Source organism: Macrobrachium nipponense, chromosome 2 (assembly GCF_015104395.2).
Source record: "Macrobrachium nipponense isolate FS-2020 chromosome 2, ASM1510439v2, whole genome shotgun sequence".
Classification (NCBI taxonomy): domain Eukaryota; kingdom Metazoa; phylum Arthropoda; class Malacostraca; order Decapoda; family Palaemonidae; genus Macrobrachium; species Macrobrachium nipponense.
In genome coordinates, this window is record NC_087201.1 from 114,335,502 (window position 1) to 114,357,379 (window position 21,878).

The 21,878-nt window shown below is 40.9% G+C and overlaps 1 protein-coding gene across 1 annotated transcript in view; it reads left to right on the top strand.

Moving 5' to 3' along the window:
- Nucleotides 1-21,878, top strand: part of LOC135220919 (THO complex subunit 5 homolog B-like) — a 255,615-nt gene that overhangs the window by 82,513 nt on the left and 151,224 nt on the right. The window contains exon 6 of the mRNA XM_064258553.1: nt 21,530-21,637. Within this exon, the coding sequence (XP_064114623.1) occupies nt 21,530-21,637 (108 nt within the window). The remainder of the gene's footprint in view (nt 1-21,529; nt 21,638-21,878) is intronic.

Below are 21,878 nucleotides of genomic sequence, written 5' to 3' on the forward strand. Positions count from 1 at the left end.
CATATATAAAACTTTATATAACAGCTAATTTTAAAATGGTGCAAACGTTACCACAATCGCATGTATGATTTTTTTCGGAAGAGTTACCCGCGTGGATGTAAGGAAAAAGTTTTTTCATAAATTCACCATAAATCGAAAATATTGTGCAGAGACTTCCAATTAGTTGCAAAATTAAGGTAAATGATTGAATATTACTAAAATATAAGAGTTTTAGCTTACAATTGCGTTTTTCGACCATTTCGGTAGAGTCAAATTTGACCGAAGGTTTAAATTTTGGCACTTATCGTTATTTATATGAAAATATCTCAAAACTGATAAAAGCTACAATCATGAGTATTTTATTGTTGTATTCTACATAAAAAGCGCACATTTTTCATATATAATACTTCATGTAACGGCTAATTTACAATGGTACAAAAATTATGTCAAAGTGACGAAATAATTTCCGAGATGTGTCACAGATACTTTTTAGTGCGGCAAGAAAGAAATTCGCGCTTGCGCGCCTATGTAACAATCGATCCGTGAACTCCCAGCATCCCCCAAGGCGCGTGATTCAAAAGTTTTAGGCTGGTAGGCCTATAAGTATTTTTCTGCAAATTAAAAAAAAACTTTTGTAAGTCGACGTAAAATACGTCCAGTCTCGGGCACACGAGAGACAAAAAATGTCGACGTAAAATACGTCCAGTCGGCAGTAAAGGGTTAACTGATGCTGCCGTTAACTTGGGACTGCCTGTACTGTGCTTCGGGTTGACCACAACCCCTCAGGTGTTTACGAGGGTCTTTGCCCTCGTCTCAACATGGGCTCATGCTCGAGGGGTTTGCCTGTTAAGATATCTCGACGACTTGGCAAGCTCCAAGGAGAAACTGCTTCAGGACAGAGATCGTTGTCAGTTTTGTTGGGAGCTAGGCATAGTGGTGAACCTAGAGAAGTCTAATCTGTTTCCCAGCCAGAGAGCTCTTTATCTAGGTATGGTTATAGATACAGCAGCATCAAGGGTTTTTATATTGAACCAGAGGTTAGAGAAGTTTCGGTTAATGGCATGCGGTTCCTGTCACAGTCTGAACAGCCAGCTTACCAGTAGCAGGTCCTTCTGGGGATTTTGTCTTCTCTGGAGAAGCTGGTCCTTCATGGTCACCTTCATCTTCAGTCCCTACAGTGGAGACTGAAAGACTTCTGGTCTCTGGCTGGAGATTCCTCTCCGCAGAGTTCCTCTGTCCTAGTAGGTGAGGCAGACCTTTGTTGGTGGTTGGACGACCAGAGTCTCTCGGTGGGAATCCCTCTGTGTTCTCCCCCTCCAGACTTCCTCCTGTTTTAGGGTGCCTCTATCACCAGTTGGTGTGCTCATCTGGAAGGTCTCCTTGCTTCAGGCATTTGGATTGTGAAAGAGAAGCTGCTGCACATCAGCGTTTTGGAGTTAAAAACAGCTTTTCTAGGTCTGAGAGAGTTTCGGGAGAAGGTAGTGTCATCCAGTTGTTCTGATGTCCGATAACACCACAGTGGTCATCCATGTGAACAAGGCGGGGGGGGCCCTGTGGTTGCTGACAGGCTGTGTAATTGGAACCAAATGCTGGGCACGGAGTGGTCTCTGCATCAGGACATGGCGGACATGCTTATTCATCTTATTCTTCTCAACTTACTTCAACAGGAAGCTGGAAGTTTACTGTTCAGTGGTCACAGATCCTCTTGGTCTGGCAGAGGATGCCTTCCAACACCCTTGGGGAGTGCCTCAGCGTCATGGTTGGTATGGTATTAGCATCCCACCTCGGTGGTCGCAGGTTCGATTATTAAGTTCACTCTCGACGAGGTTCAGAAGTCACATAAAGCCGTTGGTCCCATTGCTGAATAACCACTGGTTCCATGCAACGTAAAAGCACCATACAAACAAAACAAAACACCCTTGGGAAAATCTCGAGATGTACGCCTTCCCTCCATTTTACCTGATCCGTCAAGTTCTGAACAGAGTAATGAGTTCTCGAAATCTCAGGATGACTTTGGTGGCGCCTCTGTGGCCTCAAGCAGAGTGGTTCCTGGACCTTCAGTGTCTTCTGTCAGAGGTTCCAAGAGAGATTCCCACATAGTGACAACTTCTTTGCTAGCCTGATGTCGAAAGGTTTCACCAGTTGGTAGAAACCCTGTCTCTTCACGGCTGGAAACTATCAAGAATCTTCCCCGAGCGAGAGGCTTTTCTCAAGGGGCAGCGGGATGTATGTCCAATTACCTCAGGAAGTCCTCCTAAGCAGTTTACCAAGGGAAATGGGCAGTCTAGTACTGTGATTGGTGTCATCGACAAGATTTCTCTCCACTCAAAGCTTTTGTTCAGCGTATAGCAGATTTTCTGATCTTCCTCAGGGATGAGCAAGGTCTTTCTGTTTCTGCTATCAGGGGATACAGAGCAGCCTTAGGGTTAGTGTTACATCTGAAAGGCATGGACATCTCTTCATCCTGGGAGATCTCGTTGTTCAGGAGTTTTGAACAGACCTGTTCTCCGAGGGAACTCAGGCCTCCCGTGTAGGATGTTTCTCTTGTCGTGCAAAGTCTCACTCGGCTCCATTTGAGCCCTTTTATTTATCATCAGACAGAGATCTGATGCTGAAGACAGTTTTTCTGTTGGCCTTGGCTTCTTCAATAAGAGTTGGGGAGCTCCATGGCCTTGAGTTATGGTATAAAGCACACAAAGGGGTTGGGGGTCAGTGGCTTTCGAGTTTGTCCCTGATTCGTGCTAAGACCCAGAATCCCTCGATGCACGATGACAGATTTGCCTCTTTTTCCATTCCCTTACTGAGTGACTTTGTAGACAATGACCCGCAAAAGCTCTTGCTTTGTCCTGTCAGAGCCCTGCAATTCTATCTTAAAAGAACTCGTCATCTAAGGCTTAGGTATCGTAGACTTTTTGTTAGCACTGGTTGATCCAGAAAAGAGGTTTCCAAGAACACCCTTTCATTCTGGATATGTGAGGCGACTAAGCAGACGTACTCCTCTCCTGATGGTTCTGTCACTGAGTCTGTGCAGGCTAGAGCACATGATGTCAGAGGTATAGGTTCCTCTCTGGCATTCAAGAAAAACTTTTCTGTTCATAGAATTTTATTGTAGTGTCTTACCGAATAATTATACAACTGTAGGTTCCCTACAAGGCTGACAAAAGATTCAAAATTTTGCGATGGCCCTGCCATCGCCAATGTAGGTGACATCATCTCCTGCCACTCGAGGGAGGAACAGGTACAACAGACCAGGTGTAGTCAATTCGTTCTCTGCTGGCTTCTGGTTAACTTCAGTGGTCGGTACAGACTTTTTCGTCATTACTGGATAGTTTTTGACTGTCGTATTTTGGTGAAGTATTCAATTAAATGTTTTTGCTAGTTGGTTGCATACATTTCATTTAGCTTAACCCTTAAATGCCGATTGGACGTATTAAATGTCGACGAAAATTGTCTGTTGGGTGCCGAATTGACGTATAAAACGTCGACGCAAAAAAGTTTTTTTTTAAATTCTTGGAAAAATAGTTATAGGCCTACTTGGCAAAAACTTTTGAATCACACTCTTTGAGGGATGCTGGGAGTTCACGGATCAAACTGCTGTTTTGTTTACAATCGTTACCCAGGCGCGCAAGCGCAAATTTCTTTCTTCTCGCACTGAAAAGCATCAGCGACACATCTCGGAAATTATTTCATCACTTTTGACATAATTTTTGCACCATTTTATATTAGCCGTTACATAGAGTTTTACATATGAAAATTTGTGCAATTTTGTGTAGAATACAACCAAATACAACCCATGGTTGTAGCTTTTATCAGTTTTGAAATATTTTCATATAAATAACGATGTGCCAAAATTTCAACCTTCGGTCAACTTTGCCTCGAAAAACGCAATTGTAAACTAAAACTCTTATATTCTAGTAATATTCAATCATTTTCCTTCATTTTGCAACATATTAGAAATCTCTAGCACAATATTTTGATTTATTGTGAATTTTTGAAGAAAAAAAAAACTTTTCCTACGTCCATGCGGTAACTGCCGAAAAAATCAGAAATTTTTTTGTCCGATTGTCGTAATGTTTGCACCCTTTATATTAGCCGTTACATAAAGTTTTATATATGAAAATGTGTGCAATTTCATGTAGAATACAACCAAAAACAACCCATGGTTGTAGCTTTTATCAGTTTTGAATGTCCACACATTACAAATTCATGCATCATATTGTGATATTTTCTCTGTGTTGCTTTGATTGTATTACAATGTGTTATATACCAAAATCATTGCAATTTAGTATTCAATACAACGAAAAAATAATTAACTCATTAGCTTTAACCGTTTTGCTCACAGCGCGATTTGTATACAATTATATATGAATTTTTTTTCATGCTGTCATATATTCCAATATTTATATATGATGATGATTTTTTTTTCATTTCTGATGGTTGCATACTAAACTTCAGGCAATGGCAAAAAAAAGGAGCCAAAAATGAACTCAATCTTGAAAATCAAGCATGCTGTGATTTTTTGAAAAAAAAAAACATTTTTTCCGCTTCGGTGCTCACTCGCAAACGCCGCCGGCATATGGGAGACACTTTCGGAAATCGGCTCGGCGTTTAAGGGTTAATTGCAATTAGTTGTGGCATTTAGGCTGTCATGTTAGATTCTAGCTTCTCAGGTGTTAGGTTTTGTGCTGGAGGGCGCAAGGCTAGATTGAAGGTTAAACCTATTTACGACCCACACTTGAAGTGTATTGTACTGGGTCTGAGTGTACTCGTGAATCGCCTTGTGACAAATGTAAAGATATGAGTGACAATCAGTGGAAGGTTTTTATTGCACGTTCGGATAAACTAGTAAAGGATAGGATGAGGAAGGCAGCTCCTAGGGCTGAAAGTAAAGCTAGTGTAGCCTCTTCTGTGTCTTCCTCAGATCCAGTTTGTCCTGTCTCTTTCTCCTCCTCCTCCTCCTCTAGCCACAATCTTGAGTCCTCCTTCTCCTGCTCCTTTAACTCCTTTACCAGCTTCACATGTAGTTTCTCCCTACGCCATTGCCAGCCTCGAATGTAGGATCAAGAAAAATTTTGATGTTCTTGCTAGTACGGTTATGGAGTTGGGTTTTTCGGTTAAGTCTTTTCTAGAAAAGGCTAATTCTTATAATGAAGTGCCAAGTGTTAGTGCAGTGCTTTCTGAGGAGGTGGCTGTATGTCCCACCAGTTTCCCTAGACGAAGGTCCCTGTCCCGCTCCCCTGCCTCAGGGAGAAGACATACCAGAGGACCAAGGGAGACTGCCGGGGTGTGCTCACAAGCAGCCATTCTTCTGTTGATCCTGTAGTGCGCCAGCATGTTTCGACAGAACACCATTGGATAGGTTTTTTGAATAAAAAAAAAAAATTTTTAAACCCACTGGTATATCTATATGAACTATATACAGACAGTCCCTCGGTCATCGGTGGTGGTTCCATGCCTGGGGTTTGTGCCAATAAGCGAAAACCGCCATTAACCGAAACCCAGCAATTTATGGCACCATAATCCAATTATCGGTGCCATAAGCACCCTATGGCACACCATAAGAACTCAACTCATGGCAGTAAAATCAACTTGCTAATCCTATATAATGGAATATCACTAATACTGTAAAAAAACAAAACCCTTACATAGATCTGTAAGTTCTTCCAATGTTACTCTCCAAGGCGAGTCTTCCAGTCATTTGTGTACCTCTTTTCGTACCCACTTAATGACATTCAGTAGTGGAAATGTCACTTATAAGGGTTATACTTCTCTTGCTTGTGTCATTGGAATTGTGTGAATTTACTAAACAGTACAAAAATCCAAAAAGATACTTGGATGAGAACCACACTCATATATGGAGATGTTTATTTATTGTTACCTACCCTTATATAATTTTATATTTCCAAAGATACACAGAAAAAATATGCCAAGAAATACAAATGTTATATGTATACTAGTTAGCATTATACATCTGTAATACAACTACAGTGGGCCCCCCGTATTCGCATTCTCCGGATTTGCGGATTTCTCTCTGGACCTTATCTACCCATTATTTGTGGGAAATTTGCCTATTCGCGGGGTTTTTCCGACGATAAATAATCCCAAATTAGTGTATTTTGATGTTATTTTCATGACTAAATACATTTTTATGATACAAAAATGATTTACTAATTGTAAAATATTAATATGGATCAATACTGTATTAGTAACTTTAATAATATTAAATTATATCACTTAACAATAATAATTTTCTCTCTTCCTTATAGAGATGTATGTTTTCTGTATGATAAATAAATAATTTACTAATTTTCAAATAATATAAATGTAAAGAGCAATCAATTCATTAAAGAAAATACTAAAGTGAATTAGTAAGATTTTAGTTTATAAATTTAAAAATTATGTAAGAATGAAGGAAATCCCAGTCTTCCACGCATCTTTCTTTCGAACTCCAGGTACCAAACTGAGGACCAACAGCTGTCAAATATATCAAGTAATGTGACAGGAGGGGAGGGAGTGTGTTTTCTCTCTCTCTCTCTCTCTCTCTCTCTCTCTCTCTCTCTCTCTCTCTCTCTCTCTCTACTGAGATGAGAGATTTTTATGGTACATGTATGTATAATATGTTTATTAATATTTTCAAATAATAATAATAATAATATAACTATAATTACAAAAATCATATGTGATAGTATTTAAAGAAATACTACAATAACCTCTCCATTTCACTCTTTCAAATACAGATAATCTCTCTCTCTCTCTCTCTCCTCTCTCTCTCTCTCTCGTTCTCTCTCTCTCCTCTCTCTCTCTCTCTAGTCTCTCTCTCTTCTCTCTCCTGTGTCTCAGGAATAATTCATAATTTCACTCTTGATGGTCAGATATATGATGTTGCCATTCAATGCTCTCGTCTCTCTCGTCTCTCTCTCTCTCTCTCTCTCTCTCTCTCTCTCTCTCTCTCTCTCTCTCTCTCTCTCTGTGTTATTGGATGTAGGTATACATTTTTAATGGTAAAATGTTTAAGATGACTTTGAAATGTTATTAATAATATAACATCAAAGATTAATACAGTAATAGGTTAGTAATTTTAGGTATATTTAAAGTAGGATGTTATTTAAGGTATACATTTGATATCTGAACTTTCAAGATAGGCAGTTATAAGCAGTTTTAGTGGTGGCTCTAACTATTCACGGGGGTGTTTGGTACACATCCCCCGCGAATATGGGGGGAACACTATGAGGAACCGCCTCTGTGACGGGGTCGGTATAGTGTTGGCATGCCACCTCAGTGGTGACAAGTTTGATTCTTGGGCATTCCACTGAGGGGTGAGAGATGTGTATTTCTGGTGATAGAAGTTCACTCTCAGTGTGGTTCGGAAGTCACATAAAGCCTTTGGTCCTGTTGCTTAATAACTACTGATTCCATGCAATGTAAAAACACCATACAAACAAACAAACCACTATGAGGGGTTCGTAGTATTGAAATACATAAATATATATTTACCTTTATTTGATATTTTCTCTAGGTAATGACCAGCTGTTTCTTAGAAAATCGTTTGTTTTAGTGAAATATTAATGTAAATTTTTCACTTTATCCAGAATTAGCAAGTCATATAGACATTGTGCAACAATTTATTGCTCAATGTTGCTCACAGGGCAATATCACAGGGCGATAATTGAGATACATAGATACATATTTACTCTTGATATATTTTTTTTAGAGAGAAAGAGCCAGTTTTTACACTGGATAATGTATATTTTAGTAGGAAAGTATATTTCTCGCTTCTACCTAAAAAGTCACAGAAATTTTATGACAATTTTTCACTCAATACCACTCACAGTCTGGTATCTGGTAAGTGTGGTAAACAAAGATATGATAAAACCCACCAAAAAATGTTGTCAATAATACTGCAGGACATGTTTATTTAGACATTAAATTAAAGTATATACAGTAGAGCCCCGGTTCACGACAGTATTAGAACTCGACATAATTGGATTTCGCCACTAAATTTCCAATAAAATTTGTATCTGTTTTCAACCAAAAAACCAGTTTCCGACCCCAGACCATATGATGTTTGTAAACAAAACTGTTTCCGCCAGCCGCCGCTAGTTGGCGTCATCCAGTGCTACCAAATGTAGCATAATTTCATGTTTTTTAGCATAATTTGATGCAAGAATTGGAGCTTAGCATAATTTCTTTCACACTTAGGGTTCTAGTACAATTTTAGAATGTATTTTCACTAAAATTTTAAATAAAATGCAGAAAATTCCTCAATTTCATACACAGCTATAGTGAATATATATATCTTCATAGTGAAATTGCCTCAAAAGCAGCACTAACAAATGAGTTAAAAGTAATTTTCACACATTTTCAAGTATTTATTAATTGTGTATGTGACCTGTTAAAAAAAATGGTTCTCAGTGGCATGATAATAATGCAGTAATAAGTAAAATTTGTATGTTTTTTTCACATTTGTATGTGTGATCTTCACACATTGGTCAAATAGTATACTAGTGATTGCGTATGTGATCTATTAAAGAAAAATGGTGTTTTATTTCAAGTTTGCTACCATGTTAAGATCATCAAATTATTAGTTATAATATTGTCTGTTCGTCACTTTGTATCATTTCACCTAATATATAAATGTTTTAAATTTCCATTACATCGTTGTTTTAGCTCAAATGTATTAGAGAAATGAGATAATGATAGATTAATAGCATAATTCTGGCACAAAATTGCACCATATTTGGCATAAATTCTTGCTTGGACCGGACTAGCATAATTTAGCAAAACGGCTGGTAACACTGGTGACGCCACTCAGCATTGTTTAAAGTCCGCAGCTATTGTTTACCAACATTCAAACATGTCGTGTCTCGTACAACTTGCGCGTATTTTGTTTGCTTTTTCGGTGGTATCAACTCTATACGCAGTTACCTTTTGATTCATCATGGGTCCCAACATTACTACTGGCTATCTATGTTCAAACCGTTTGCTATTGTTAATCTCTGAAATAATGGAAAAGTGTTTACATGGTATCTCGCATTTTCCTTCTTCAAAATGTTTCCATCATTTCCAACTCCAAAATAAAGCTTAAGTTTTGTCTATCCTCTCCTCTGCATGAAAGTGATGAGCGAAAAAAAGATTTAATCAAGCACCCTTGCTTGATTTTTTTCAAGCGTAGACCTATTCTAAAACCATGCTCACATTTTAGGCGCGCGTTTCAGTAGCAAATGCAATACGTATTTAAGTGTTAGGTTTGGAGTGAAGGCAATGTTACGTACGTAGGTTACATGTGCGGTTCGGTAGCGAATGCAATCTTTAAGCTTTGTTAAGCTTGCCGGTAAAGAAGAGGTTAGCCATAACTTAAATCAGAGAAGCCACTATGCCATATTAAGTGCGTAGTAATTAAGAAATTAAGACTAATCTTTTATGTCGTACTGTAATACGTCAGTTTACGTGTAAGATTTGGTAGTGAAACCAGTTACATACGAAACATGTTCAGTTCGGTAGCAACGCAATCTAAGCTTTTTAAGCTTGCCGGTAAAGAAGAGGTTAGCCTTAGCTTACCTCAGAAGCCGCTACGGTATACATTAATTATAGAAATTAAGTGGATTCTTTTATGTCTACTGTAAAAATACGTCATTGTTTACGTGTGAGATTTGGTAGTGAAACCACTGTTACATACGTAACGTGTGCCGTTCGGTAGCGAACGCAATCTTAAGCTTTGTTAACTCTCTCTCTCTCTCTCTCTCTCTCTCTCTCTCTCTCTCTCTCTCTCTCTCTCTCTCTCTCTCTCTATTTTTATTTATTTATTTATATTTATTTATTTTTTTATTGTTCTCTCTCTCAAGCTTGCTGGTATAGAGGCTAGCCTTAGCTTATGGTATAGAATAATTATAGAAATTAAGATGATTCTTTTATGTCTACTGTAAAAAGACGTCAATGTTTACGTGAGATCTGTTAGTGACACAGTTTACATATGTAACGCGTGCGCGGTAACGAACGCAATCTGTATGCTTGGTTTATAAGCGTCCTCGTAAAAAAGAGGTTAGCTTGATATTAAACTCAAGAGATGCTGGTACGTAATGGTATAGTAATTTTAGAAATTAAGAAGATTCTTTTACTTATACGTACGTATATATGTACCTTGCAGTACCATAATAATTGTCAAAGTCCAATAAGCTTGAAACCAGCCCTGATATTGGACAATTTGATGTAAAAGATGCACCTTTTTTACAAGGACATTTACGAAACAAACTCGTTAGTATCATAACATTTACTGAAAGATAATTTTCAAGCGATTTTGTATACAGTATTGCAGTCGACTCCGTAAAGATTTACCATAAATTAATATAGAATGTAAACGTTTCTAGGCTTATAGCGACGATATGGTTTGTTTACTACCATAGTCCCGCTGTAAACCACCAGGGCTGCACTATGGTTTGTTTACATCCTTAAATGCTGACTTACTGTAGGCAAATTTGTGTAAGTTTTTGATAAATATAAATTGGGTTTAATTTTAATAGTTTATTAATTTACTGTAATAATTAGACTTGCTTTTCAATGTTTTTATTATGTTAGCAACACGTTTTATGCCTACCCACTACACTACGTTCTACTTACTATTTACCTAGGTAGCCTATGGCGCTTGGTCAACAATTGGTTGGACCCAGGCCAGTTTTCTTTTATACTGTATACTATATTATACATTTAAAATTATAAATATACGTTTAACATGATATTTATTTAACTTTTAACTTATTTAGTTGTAATTTACATGTAATGTAATGTATAAAAAGGCAAGGTTAGGGTAATAACTGATGGTCAAGAACGGATTAATCCATTTTCAGTTATTTCTTATGGGAAAACTTGATTCAGTTCTCGAAATAATCGAATTTCGACGCTCCTTCTGGAAAATTAGCGTCGAGAACCGAGGCTCTACTGTATATCTTAGTTTTACCAGATCAATGAGTGATTAACAGTTTCTGATTAACAGCTCTCCTAGGGCTGGCCAGTATTATAAGGTATTTTCATATGGCTAGGAACTACTGTAGCTGGTTACTTCGCAACAGGACCTACAGCTTATTTTGGGATCCAAACCACATCGAGAAATTAATTTCTATCACCAGAAGTAAATACAGGCAGTCCCCGGGTTATGACAGGGGTTCCGTTCTTGAGACGCATTGTAAGCCAAAAATCGTCGTAAACCTGAACATTGTCAAAAATCGTAAGAAAACCTTACTTTTAATGCTTGGGTGCATTCAAAACTATGTAAACTGCATTCTTATTGCCTTTTTCATAAAAAAAATTTCAAATATTGAATATTTTGCATAACCCTGGAACATGCGTTGTGTAACCCTGGAAATAATTTCTGATGATTATAATTGAAAAGCGCCTTAACTTTGGAATGTCGTAAGCCGAACCCCATCGTAACCCGGGGGGACTCTGTACCTCTGATTTCATGTTGGCTGAGCGAGGAATCGAACCTGGACCCTGAGATTGGTAGTCAAGCATGTAACCGACTCGTCTAATGAGAAGCTATTTAGACATTAACTAGTTCTAATCCGTTAATACCTAAAAATCGATAATTCCTCTAAAATCGGCTGTTGGCGCACCTCTTAAACCCAGTGGGCTGAGTGTCGGATATCGACAAACCTAACATCTCAAAGGCTTAGGTCTTCTTCTTTAGAATTCTTATTTCTAAGAAGAATGATCAGGTGTGTCAAACTGCCAGTCGATTCATGATTCTCATACTTCCTTCCAAGTGTGAGTCTATCCTACTGTTAAAACCAAAGGTTTGTTCCGTGTATGAACAAATGACAAATTTTGACTAATTTTTCATAGATTTATTCTGCTGTTATGACTGAAAGTTTGTTAGCTATGTAAAATACAATTTAGAAATTTGTCATTTTCTAATTGGTCTTACTGGGGCTTGATTAGAATTATATGAATCATGGTATTTTTTCAGTGATTCTTTTAAATATCTATTGACTTTCAGTATCTTTATCTACATGTTACCCAATTATTGTCATTGTGGAGTGTGGTGACTTAAGTAATGTTACAAATTACCTTCGTGTTTTTGGCATTTTTTATTCGTTTCAGTGAATCAAACTTTGTAATTCCTGCCAGTTCACAGTAACCATTACTGTCGGCTTTCCTTGCCAATTCCCAGTTTGTAAATATTTAATATATTATATTTCCCAGTTTGTAAATATTTAATATATTATATTTCCCAGTTTGTAAATATTTAATATATTATATTTTGTAGTATTGAAATTCATTTTTGCTATTCCATGTTACTTTTGCTTGGTGTATGTAGAGAAGTATAGTATTGTCATCTCATAAGAAGTTGATGTCAACAATTAATGCATGTTTAACACGAGCTAGAAAATATTCAGAAATGTTTAAAAAATGCAAAAATTCTAGATTTAACACGAATTGGTTCAGAAGCGTTTCCAAATCACCGTCACATCAGTTCTGCAGACGACGGCCATCAACATAAACAAAGACAGCACAGTTCACTGTATGTATTTTTTTATTTATCAGTAAAGCGAAAGACTTTGTGTATTGTATTTATTAATAAAGTGAAACACTTTATTAATAGTGTGAAAGATTTTGCACTTTTTCTTTTTCGTCTGACCTACATATTACAGATATTTTCCTTAACCTAGCATATACTAAGGTATATCGTATACATACAAATACAGTAGCCTAGCTTAAAGTATACTCTATACAACATGAACGGTACAGTAATTAATGTAACCCAATTCTGGAGGCTCAGTACATTCTGACTGTGATAATTCAGTGCAAAAAAAAATAAATAAATAAAAATAAGTGGCCACGGAACAAGAATCAGTTTCATTCCGACATCAGCATAATTGAGCGATGTCTGGCTGCTGATGGCTACTTATGATTACAAATGTAACAAATATGCATCTTTTCCACAAAACTTTTAAAAAGTTATACATTACTTCACTGTATCCAATAATATGATATTGTTAAACTACAATAAAGTTTTGTACATACTTACCTGGCAGATATATACTTAGCTATAGTCTCCGACGTTCCCGACAGAATTTCAAATCTCGCGGCACACGCGACAGGTAGGTCAGGTGGTCTACCTTACCCGCCGCTGGGTGGCGGATGTACGAACCACTCCCGTTTGCTTGTCAGATTTTTCTCTTCCACCTGTCTCCTGAGGGGAGGCTGGGTGGGCCATTAATCGTATATATCTGCCAGGTAAGTATGTACAAAACTTTATTGTAGTTTAACAATATCATTTTTGTACATGAACTTCCCTGACAGATATATACTTAGCTGATTGGCACCCTTGGTGGAGGGTAAGAGACAGCTAAATAATACAGATAAGACGGGAAACAACTAATGTTGTAGGATATAAAAACCTTGGTTCTCACCTTTTCAGGATGAAGACTTCATAGATACTGTCTCTGAGTCTGCATTGCCTGGAGAGCTACAGCTAGGACGTGAACTGATGCTGAAAGACTCTCGGATCTACCACTGGGATATGTGATCCCCTATTGTGGTAGAATCCAAGTCGGATCCTGTTAGAGGGACCTTGTCCGCTTACCTAACAGATCCTTACCACTACCTCTGCAAGGAGCCAAAACCCACCAGACCACCTAACCAAAATACAAAGGGTTAATGTTACGACAAAAAGAGGTGCCTCTTGCAACCTCTTTTGGACAACCAAAAAACACCAATATAAAATATAGGGTAACATATAAAAAATTTACTCAGGATAAGTTTCAGCTCCCTGCCCCAGCACCGAATCCGCCGATACGAAAGGACCCAAGGCGAAGCATTTATCATATGTGATTTTTTACATCACGTAGGTAGTAGTTTGCGAAAACCGATTGGCATCTCCAAAAAGTCGCCTCCAAGTTCCGCACAGACATATTTTTTCTGAATGCAAGCGAAGTTGCAATGGCTCTCACCTCGTGAGCTTTCACTTTCAGTAGTCTAAAATGTTCTTCCTTACAGGCAACATGTGCCTCTTTAATAAGGCTTCTCAGAAAAAAGGAAAGAGCATTCTTCGACATGGGCCGAGTGGGGTCCTTTACGGAGCACCAAAGCACATCTTGATTAGCCTTAAGTTGTTCCTTCCTCTTAAGGAAATACTTCATAATTCTCATAGGGCAAAGATTTCTTTCAGGCTCTTCCCCTACTAGAAAAGATAAACTACAAACTTCAAAGCTCCTGGGCCAAGGGCGTGATGGGTTTTCATTCTTTGCAAGGAAACTTGGAAGAAACGGACACCATAGAATCTTCCTTAAACCCTACATTGCCCTCTAATAGCTTGGAGCTCACTCACTCTCTTAGCTGTAGCTAGGGCCAAAGGAAGATAGCCTTCTTCGTCAGATCCTTGAAAGAGGCTAAGCCAGGAGGTTCGAATCTAGACGATCCAAGGAATTGTAGGTTTAAATAGAACTTACGTCTAGATTCCAGTTCGGTACTACATGAGGACGCTTAATGGTTTCAAATGATCTAATAAGATCATGCAGGTCCTTATCATCGGATATATTTAAGCCTCTATGCCGAAGTAACCGCAGCCAAACATACTTCGGTATCCCTTAATAGTTGACACAACAAGATGACATTCTTCGTTTGGGAAGGAAAATAAGGAAATCTGCAATTTGGGTCACAGAGGTACTGGAAGAGGAAATGTTCTTCCTCTTGCACCAACTCTGAAGACATCCACTTTGACTGGTTTATACACGCAAGGTGGAAGGTCTCCTCGCTCTTGCGATTGCTTTAGCAGCTGTTGCTGAAAATCCTTTCGCTCTGACCAAACTTTGGACAGTCTGAAGCCAGTCAGACTGAGAGCGAGGAGATTTTTGTGGTACCTGTCGAAGTGGGGTTGTCTGAGTAGATCGCTCCTTAGCGGGAGCGATCTTGGAAGGTTCACCAACCATTCCAGTACCTCTGTGAACCATTCTTGGGCCGGCCAAAAGGGAGCGATTAAGGTCATTCTCGTTGAATCGGACTCTACGAACTTCTTGATAGTTAGCCCCAGGATCTTGAAGGGGGAAACGCGTAGACGTCGAGTCCGCTCCAGTCTAGAAGAAGAGCATCTATTGCTAATGCCTCTGGATCCGATATCGGAGAGCAGTAAGGATCCAGCCTCTTGTTCTTTGACGTGGCAAAGAGGTCTATGTGTGGCCTGCCCCATAACTTCCACAGGCTCTGGCATACATCCAGATGAAGGGTCCACTCTGTGGGAAGGACCTGATCTTTCCTGCTGAGGAGATCTGCTCTTACATTCCTTTCTCCCTGCACGAACCTGGTGAGAAGCTTGATTCCTCTTTCTTCTGCCCACAGAAGAAGGTCTCTTGCTGTCTCGTACAGGGAGAAGGAATGCGTCCCCCCTGTTCCTGATATATGCCAGAGCTGTAGTGTTGTCCGCGTTGACTTGCACTACCGATCTTCTGACTTTGGGCTCGAAAGCCTTCAGAGCCAACCACAGCCATCAACTCCTTTCTGTTGATGTGCCAGGCTACCTGGTCCCCCACCCAGTACCTGACACTTCGCTGGTTCCCAGAGTTGCCCCCCACCCCGTGTCCGACGCGTCGGAGAACAACACCAGGTTGGGGGTCTGGGATTGAAGAGACATTCCCTTCCCTTCGCAAAGAGGTTGGGATCTGTCCACCATAAGAGATGTTTCTTGACATCCTGGGATAACGACAGGGAGAAGCGTCAAATCCTGAGAACGACGACTCCAATTCCGATGAAGAAAGAATTGGAGCGGTCTCAGGTGCAACCTTCCTAGGGAAACGAATTGCTCCAGCGAGGAGAGCGTCCCCAGCAGACTCATCATACTCCCTCACTGTGCATACTTCTTTCCCTAAGAAGGTTTGTTACTCTCTCGAATCCTCGGGCTATCCTTTCCTGAGAGGGAAAAGCCCGAAAACTCAGAGAGTTCATCTGTATCCCGAAGTATACACACACTCTTGCTCGGGAATTAGTGACGACTTCTTGAAATTGACGAGAAGTCCCACGCCCTCGTCAATTCTAGAGTTACTTGTAAGTCCTTCAAACAACGATCTTCTGAATTGGCCTTATTAGCCAATCGTCGAGGTACATGGATATCCTCACCCCTTTCAAATGAAGCCATTGAGCCACATTCCTCAAAATCTCCGTGAACACTTGAGGGGCCGTCGAGAGGCCGAAACACAGAGCCTGAACTGAAAAATTTTCCCCCCCATCATGAATCTGAGAAACTTCCTCGAGGAAGGATGGATCGGTACGTGGAAGTAAGCGTCCTGTAAATCCAAGGAAACCATCCAGTCCCCTGGACGAAGTGCTACCAGCACTGATGAAGGCGTTTCCATCGTGAACTTCTTTCTTTTTCTACGAAGAAGTTTCAGGCGCTTACGTCCAACACCGGTCTCCATCCCCCTGAGGACTTCGGAACTAGGAAAAGGCGGTTGTAGAAGCCCGATGAATGATGGTCTGTCACTAGTTCAATTCGCCCCCTTCTCCAGCATCTGATCTACTGCTAGATGGAGAGCTTGATTCATGATGGGGTCTCTGTACCTGGCCGTCAGTTCCCTTGGGTATGGTCGTCAAGGGAGGTCTTTCGACGAAAGGGTATGAGGTAACCTCTCCTCAAAATAGAAAGGGTCCAAGGATCCGCCCCTTTTTGGGCCCAGACTTCTGCAAACTCTTAAGAGTCTGGCGCCCACCGTTGTTTGAAGGACTTGCAAGTTATTTGGGGGCTTTAACAGACTTGGCGAAAGTCTTACCCCTTCTTGAAGGTCTACGACCTCTAAACGTAGAGGTTCTTGATGAAGACGCCCCTCGAAAGAGTTCTCGATCACTTGCCTTTTCCTTCTTAGCCTTGGTAGGGAAGGAAGGGCGAGGTTTTCTTGCCAACTGTGCCAAAAGGTCCTGGGTGGCTTTAGCCGAAAGTGATCTCGAAATGTCCTGCACTAGATGTTAGGGAACAACTGAGCAGAACGGAGGAGCAAACAGCAAAGAAGACCTCTGGGCATGGAGACAGACTTCATTAAGAAGGAACAATAAACAGACCTCTTCTTCACGATCCCGGCCCCATACAGGGAGGCGATTTCACTCGCTCCGTCTCTTACAGACTTGTCCATACAAGACAAAACACACACGAGATCTTCTGGCGAAAATGACTCTGGCACTTCAGTTTTCTTGGCTAGGACCCCCAACGACCAATCAAGGAAGTTAAATACTTCTAGCACTCTAAACATGCCTTTTAGCATGTGATCCAATTCATTCATTGCCCAAGTCGTCTTAGCAGAGTTAAGGGCAGTTCTCCTTGTCGAATCTACCAGCGCCGAAAAATCCGAATCAGCCGAAGACGGTAGACCCAATCCTAAGGACTCTCCTGTTTCGTACCAGAAACCAGCGCGTCCTGATAACTTCGAAGGAGGAAAAGCGAACATCGTTTTCCCCGCTTCTTCTTTGGAAGCCATCCAGGAACCAAAACTCCTCAGTGCCTTCTTCATTGAAAGAGTTGGCTTCATCCTCACACAGAAGAACTCTTCGCTGTCTTCGCCATTGAAAAAAGTGAGTGAGGAGAAGGAGGAGCCGTAGGAGTAAGGGTAATCCCCAAAACTTGCAAAAGTAGCTCTGTAAGCTTCTTGTAAGAAGAGACAGCAGCAGAAGTGTTTGGTTCCTCATCCGAACCTTCTAGGACGTCTTGTCGAGGCGAGCGCGGAAGATCCTTAGGTGACGAAGGGATCCTAGTAGGAGTTGAGCGAGAGGTTGGAGAACGCCCTCTTTTAGAAGAGTTCACATCCACTGGAGAAAGATGAGAAGATCTGGGTTGTCTACGATGAGACTCCCTTTTCGAGGTAGACGGAATCTCAGCCGAAGGAGAGGTAGGGCTCCTACTCCGAGAATCCTCGGAAACATCCACAGGGCGCTTACGAGGAGGCGAGCGCCTACTAGACTCATTGCGCCTATCCTGAGGCGAGCGGCTGCCAGGAGAAGAGCGTCTATCGGGAGCAGAGCGCTTGCGCGGCTCTCCATACCTGTCCAGTTGAGTACGATCAACGGAAGTTCGACTGGAAGGCGAAATGCGCCTACTAGGAGAAGGCTGCTTGCGAGACTCTTGACGTCTAACAAGAGGGTAACATTCAGGAGAAGGGCGCTTCAAAGCTAAAACGAGTGCCTACCTGGAGAAGGCGCTTCAGAGATTCCTGGTTGCCATACCAAGAGACAAACGGTCAGGAGTAGTGCGCCTAGAAGCGGGAGAGCGCATACACGGAGAAGGGCGCTTGAAAGACTCTTGTTGTCTGCCCCGAGGAGAATAATCAGGAGTATGACGCCTTAAAAGAGACGAGCGCCCCCCCACTACTAGGAGATCGATGTGCAGTAGGCCTCTTGGCGCCTACCTTGCGGGGAGCGGCTAACAGCAGGCCGTCTATCTGCACAACGACTCCTACCAGGACTCTGAACGGCCTGTCAGGAGAGAAGTCACGATCCGACACTCGAGGAGAGTGACATCTGGAAGAAGAACGCTACTTGTATAAGGGCGCCTTCTAGGATCTTGAGGCTGCTGAGGAGAAGTCTCACGCGAGGGAGTTGAAGAAATAGCGTGATGAGCAGGTGCAGTGCGCTTACCGAAGCGGGAATCCAATCTGGAGAAAAAACTTCTTTCTCCATAGAGCGTCCTACCGATGTTTGGCGCCTTGAAGTCGAAAGAGAGCCAGGAGAGCGAGGGCGCTCACGTGAGCCCCTACCTTCATACGAAACCTCCCCATATGAAGGAGAACGCCTAAAAAGAGGAGAACGATCCTCTGAAGAGCGGCGCCTAGATCTCTTGATCGGAAGAGAAACGTCCTTCTTCCTACGTGATCTAACTGCTAGAGAGTCTGCTAGCGCCGTGATCTGAGCTTGAAGTCCCGCGAGTACTCTCGTAGGAGAATCTTGTTGTTCTTCCTCGGAAGCAGGCGCCAAGCGAGGAGCACGAGAAGAAGAACGATCACAGGATTTCTTGGATTTCTTCGCCTCCACCGACGATTCTTCCGGGAAAACCTCCGGACTAGAAGCCAAAGGACTGCAGGGAGAGCCTTCCAAGCCCTCTTTAACGGCGCGACGCATCCAGGGAGTTCCAACTCTCTTCGGAGAGGGAGAAGACGAAGAGGAGAAGCATGGCGTAGGGAATTTCTCCTTTCTGTAGCGATCCGCGGCAGCCTGGGAGCGTACTTCAGGATCTGCCGAGGGGACGCCTGACCGGTGGGGGTTCTCCCTAGCCCTCTTGCGGGCTTTCGACTTTCTACTCCACTGGAACTGGGAGTCTGGAAGAGGTCTAGGCCTAGAGGCACTAAGGAGCCGGTCAGACGCACCCTCCACAACACTGGGGGACACTGCACTGATCACTAACACTCTCCTTACCTTCCAACTGTCGAATCTTCTGATCCATAGAAAGAATCGTGGCTCTCAGAGCTGCTGCCTCCGAAGGCGAATCTTTGGCTTCGGTGCGGGGAGCAGGGGCTGCAACTTGGGAAGAAGGTTCTAATTCTACGTTAGTAATTAGGATCCACATCCAACTCCACTCATTCTAGATCTACTAGAACTTCTAGAGGAAGCCTTACGCACTCTATCACGTTCCAACTTCCTAACATAAGAAGAGAGAGCCTTATATTCTTCTTCATTCAATCCCTTACATTCACTACAAGGGTTAGCAAAAGAACATTCATTCCCCCTGCATTTCATGCAAACCGTGTGGGGGTCTACCGAAGCTTTCGGCTCCCAAACCTCACCTTACATCCTTCATTCACGCAAACCCTAAACAAAACCGAAGTTTTAACTACTGAATCTCGGTCAGACTCGTTAAAGAAAATCCAAATCAAAATCAAACCGGTCCACAATCAGAGTATGCCAAGCCAAACAAAGCGAATATGTCACCAAAGAAGTCCAAATTAACTCCAGGCAAGCGAGAATCGAAAAACTATCGAGAGGAACCGACAACAGTTGTTATCGTTTCCCGCGACAGAGAAAAATCTGACAAGCAAACGGGAGAGTGGTTCGTACATCCGCCACCCAGCGGCGGGTAAGGTATGACCACCTTACCTACCTGTCGCGTGTGCCGCGAGAGTTTGAAATTCTGTCGGGAACGTCGGAGACTATAGCTAAGTATACTCTATACAACATGATACGGATACAGTAATTAATATAACCAAATTTGGAGGCTTAGTACATTCTGACTGTGATAATTCAGTGCAAAAAAAAATAAATAAATATAAAAAATAAGTGGCCACGGAACAAGAATCAGTTTCATTCCGACATCAGCATAATTGAGCGATGTCTGGCTGCTGATGGCTACTTATGATTACAAAATGTAACAAATATGCATCTTTTCCACAAAACTTTTAAAAAGTTCTACATTACTTCACTGTATCCATAATATTGTATGTATTCTCATATTATTGTATATTTATAAAATAATAACACAGATGTCAATGTTTTGGTTTGGAAATCAGCTGATGGCAAATACGAGTGTATTTGCTGTATTTACCTCAATTCTGTGTGAATTTTCTTGCTTCTAGTTAGCATAAAGGATTATATCTAGATACTTTACTTATATGAGACAAGGTCATTTTTCGTTATACAATGAATTTTTAAGTCAAAATATGACTTGAATAAGTCTCGTTGTGAACTAAATTATTTTTTCATCAACAGATTGCATTGGGAGCATGATTATTGCATAAAAAAAAAAAAAATAATTCCGTTCGCTATTTTCACTTGCTTTCATCGTAATACAAGCTTACATAAAAATATATCAGTTCTATTGTACATAGCGTCGTTTATAACATATGATGGTTGAAATACAAGCAAATGGAAATTGCTGTTATCCAGTTTGGTTGTACTTAGCAAAAAAGTACGGAGTTCCCGAAGTCCAGGAATGTAACCCCCCCCCTCCCCCTTATTACTGTTATTTCTTATGGGAAAAGTATTTTTAAATACAGGCAGTCCCCGGGTTACGACGGTCTCGGCTTACGACGTTCCGAGGTTACAACGCTTTTCAATTATATTCATCAGTCATTATTTCCAGGGTTACAACGCATGTTCCAGGGTTACGACGCCTACAACGCCCATCTGACAGATGAAATATGACACCAAAAATGCAAAATAATCAATATTTGAAGGTTTTTATGATGAAAAATGCCATAAGAATGCAGTTTACATAGTTTTCAATGCACCCAAAGCATTAAAAGTAAGGATTTCTTAGGATTTTTGACGATGTTCCGGCTTACGACATGTCTCAAGAATGGAACCACCGTTGTAACCCAGGGACTGCCTGTAAAATGTTTTTAATTAACACGAGCTCTCCAGGAACGTAACCCGCGCGTTAATTGAAAGGTGACAGTAGTATTTGAATTGAAATTCACATAAAAATGTGTTTACCCCTTAATTATGCCATAAATACTTAACTACTCTGTACTCACCACTGTTCTCATCTTACCATCAGCCATTATATATAAGAAAATTTTTTTAGGAACTGGTAAAGTTAGAGCTATCAAGGCTATTGAAAAATGCATGTATATGGTGTTTGTGCTTTCAGGCAACCCGGCCACTGCAGGAATCTCTGGGTTTACGCTTGGATGCAAAGAAAGAGCAGCAGAGGATTGTGCAGTTACTCCCAAGTCCATTGTATACACTTTGGGTTCAGGTAAGAATTTTGTTCTATTTGTGTATTGTTTTCCAGTAAGTTTGAATATCATTAATGTTATTATTAGTTGAGTACTTTTTGATACTGTACTTTTGTATAAGAAACTAAGCAAGTAATTATAGAACTAAAAGCATCTACCTACGGCAGTCGAAAAATTTAAACTTTACTGTAGTGCTGATTAACTGTTTTAAGTGAAAGTAACCACCCCCACCCACTTTCTGGGTGCCTGGAGGAACAACTA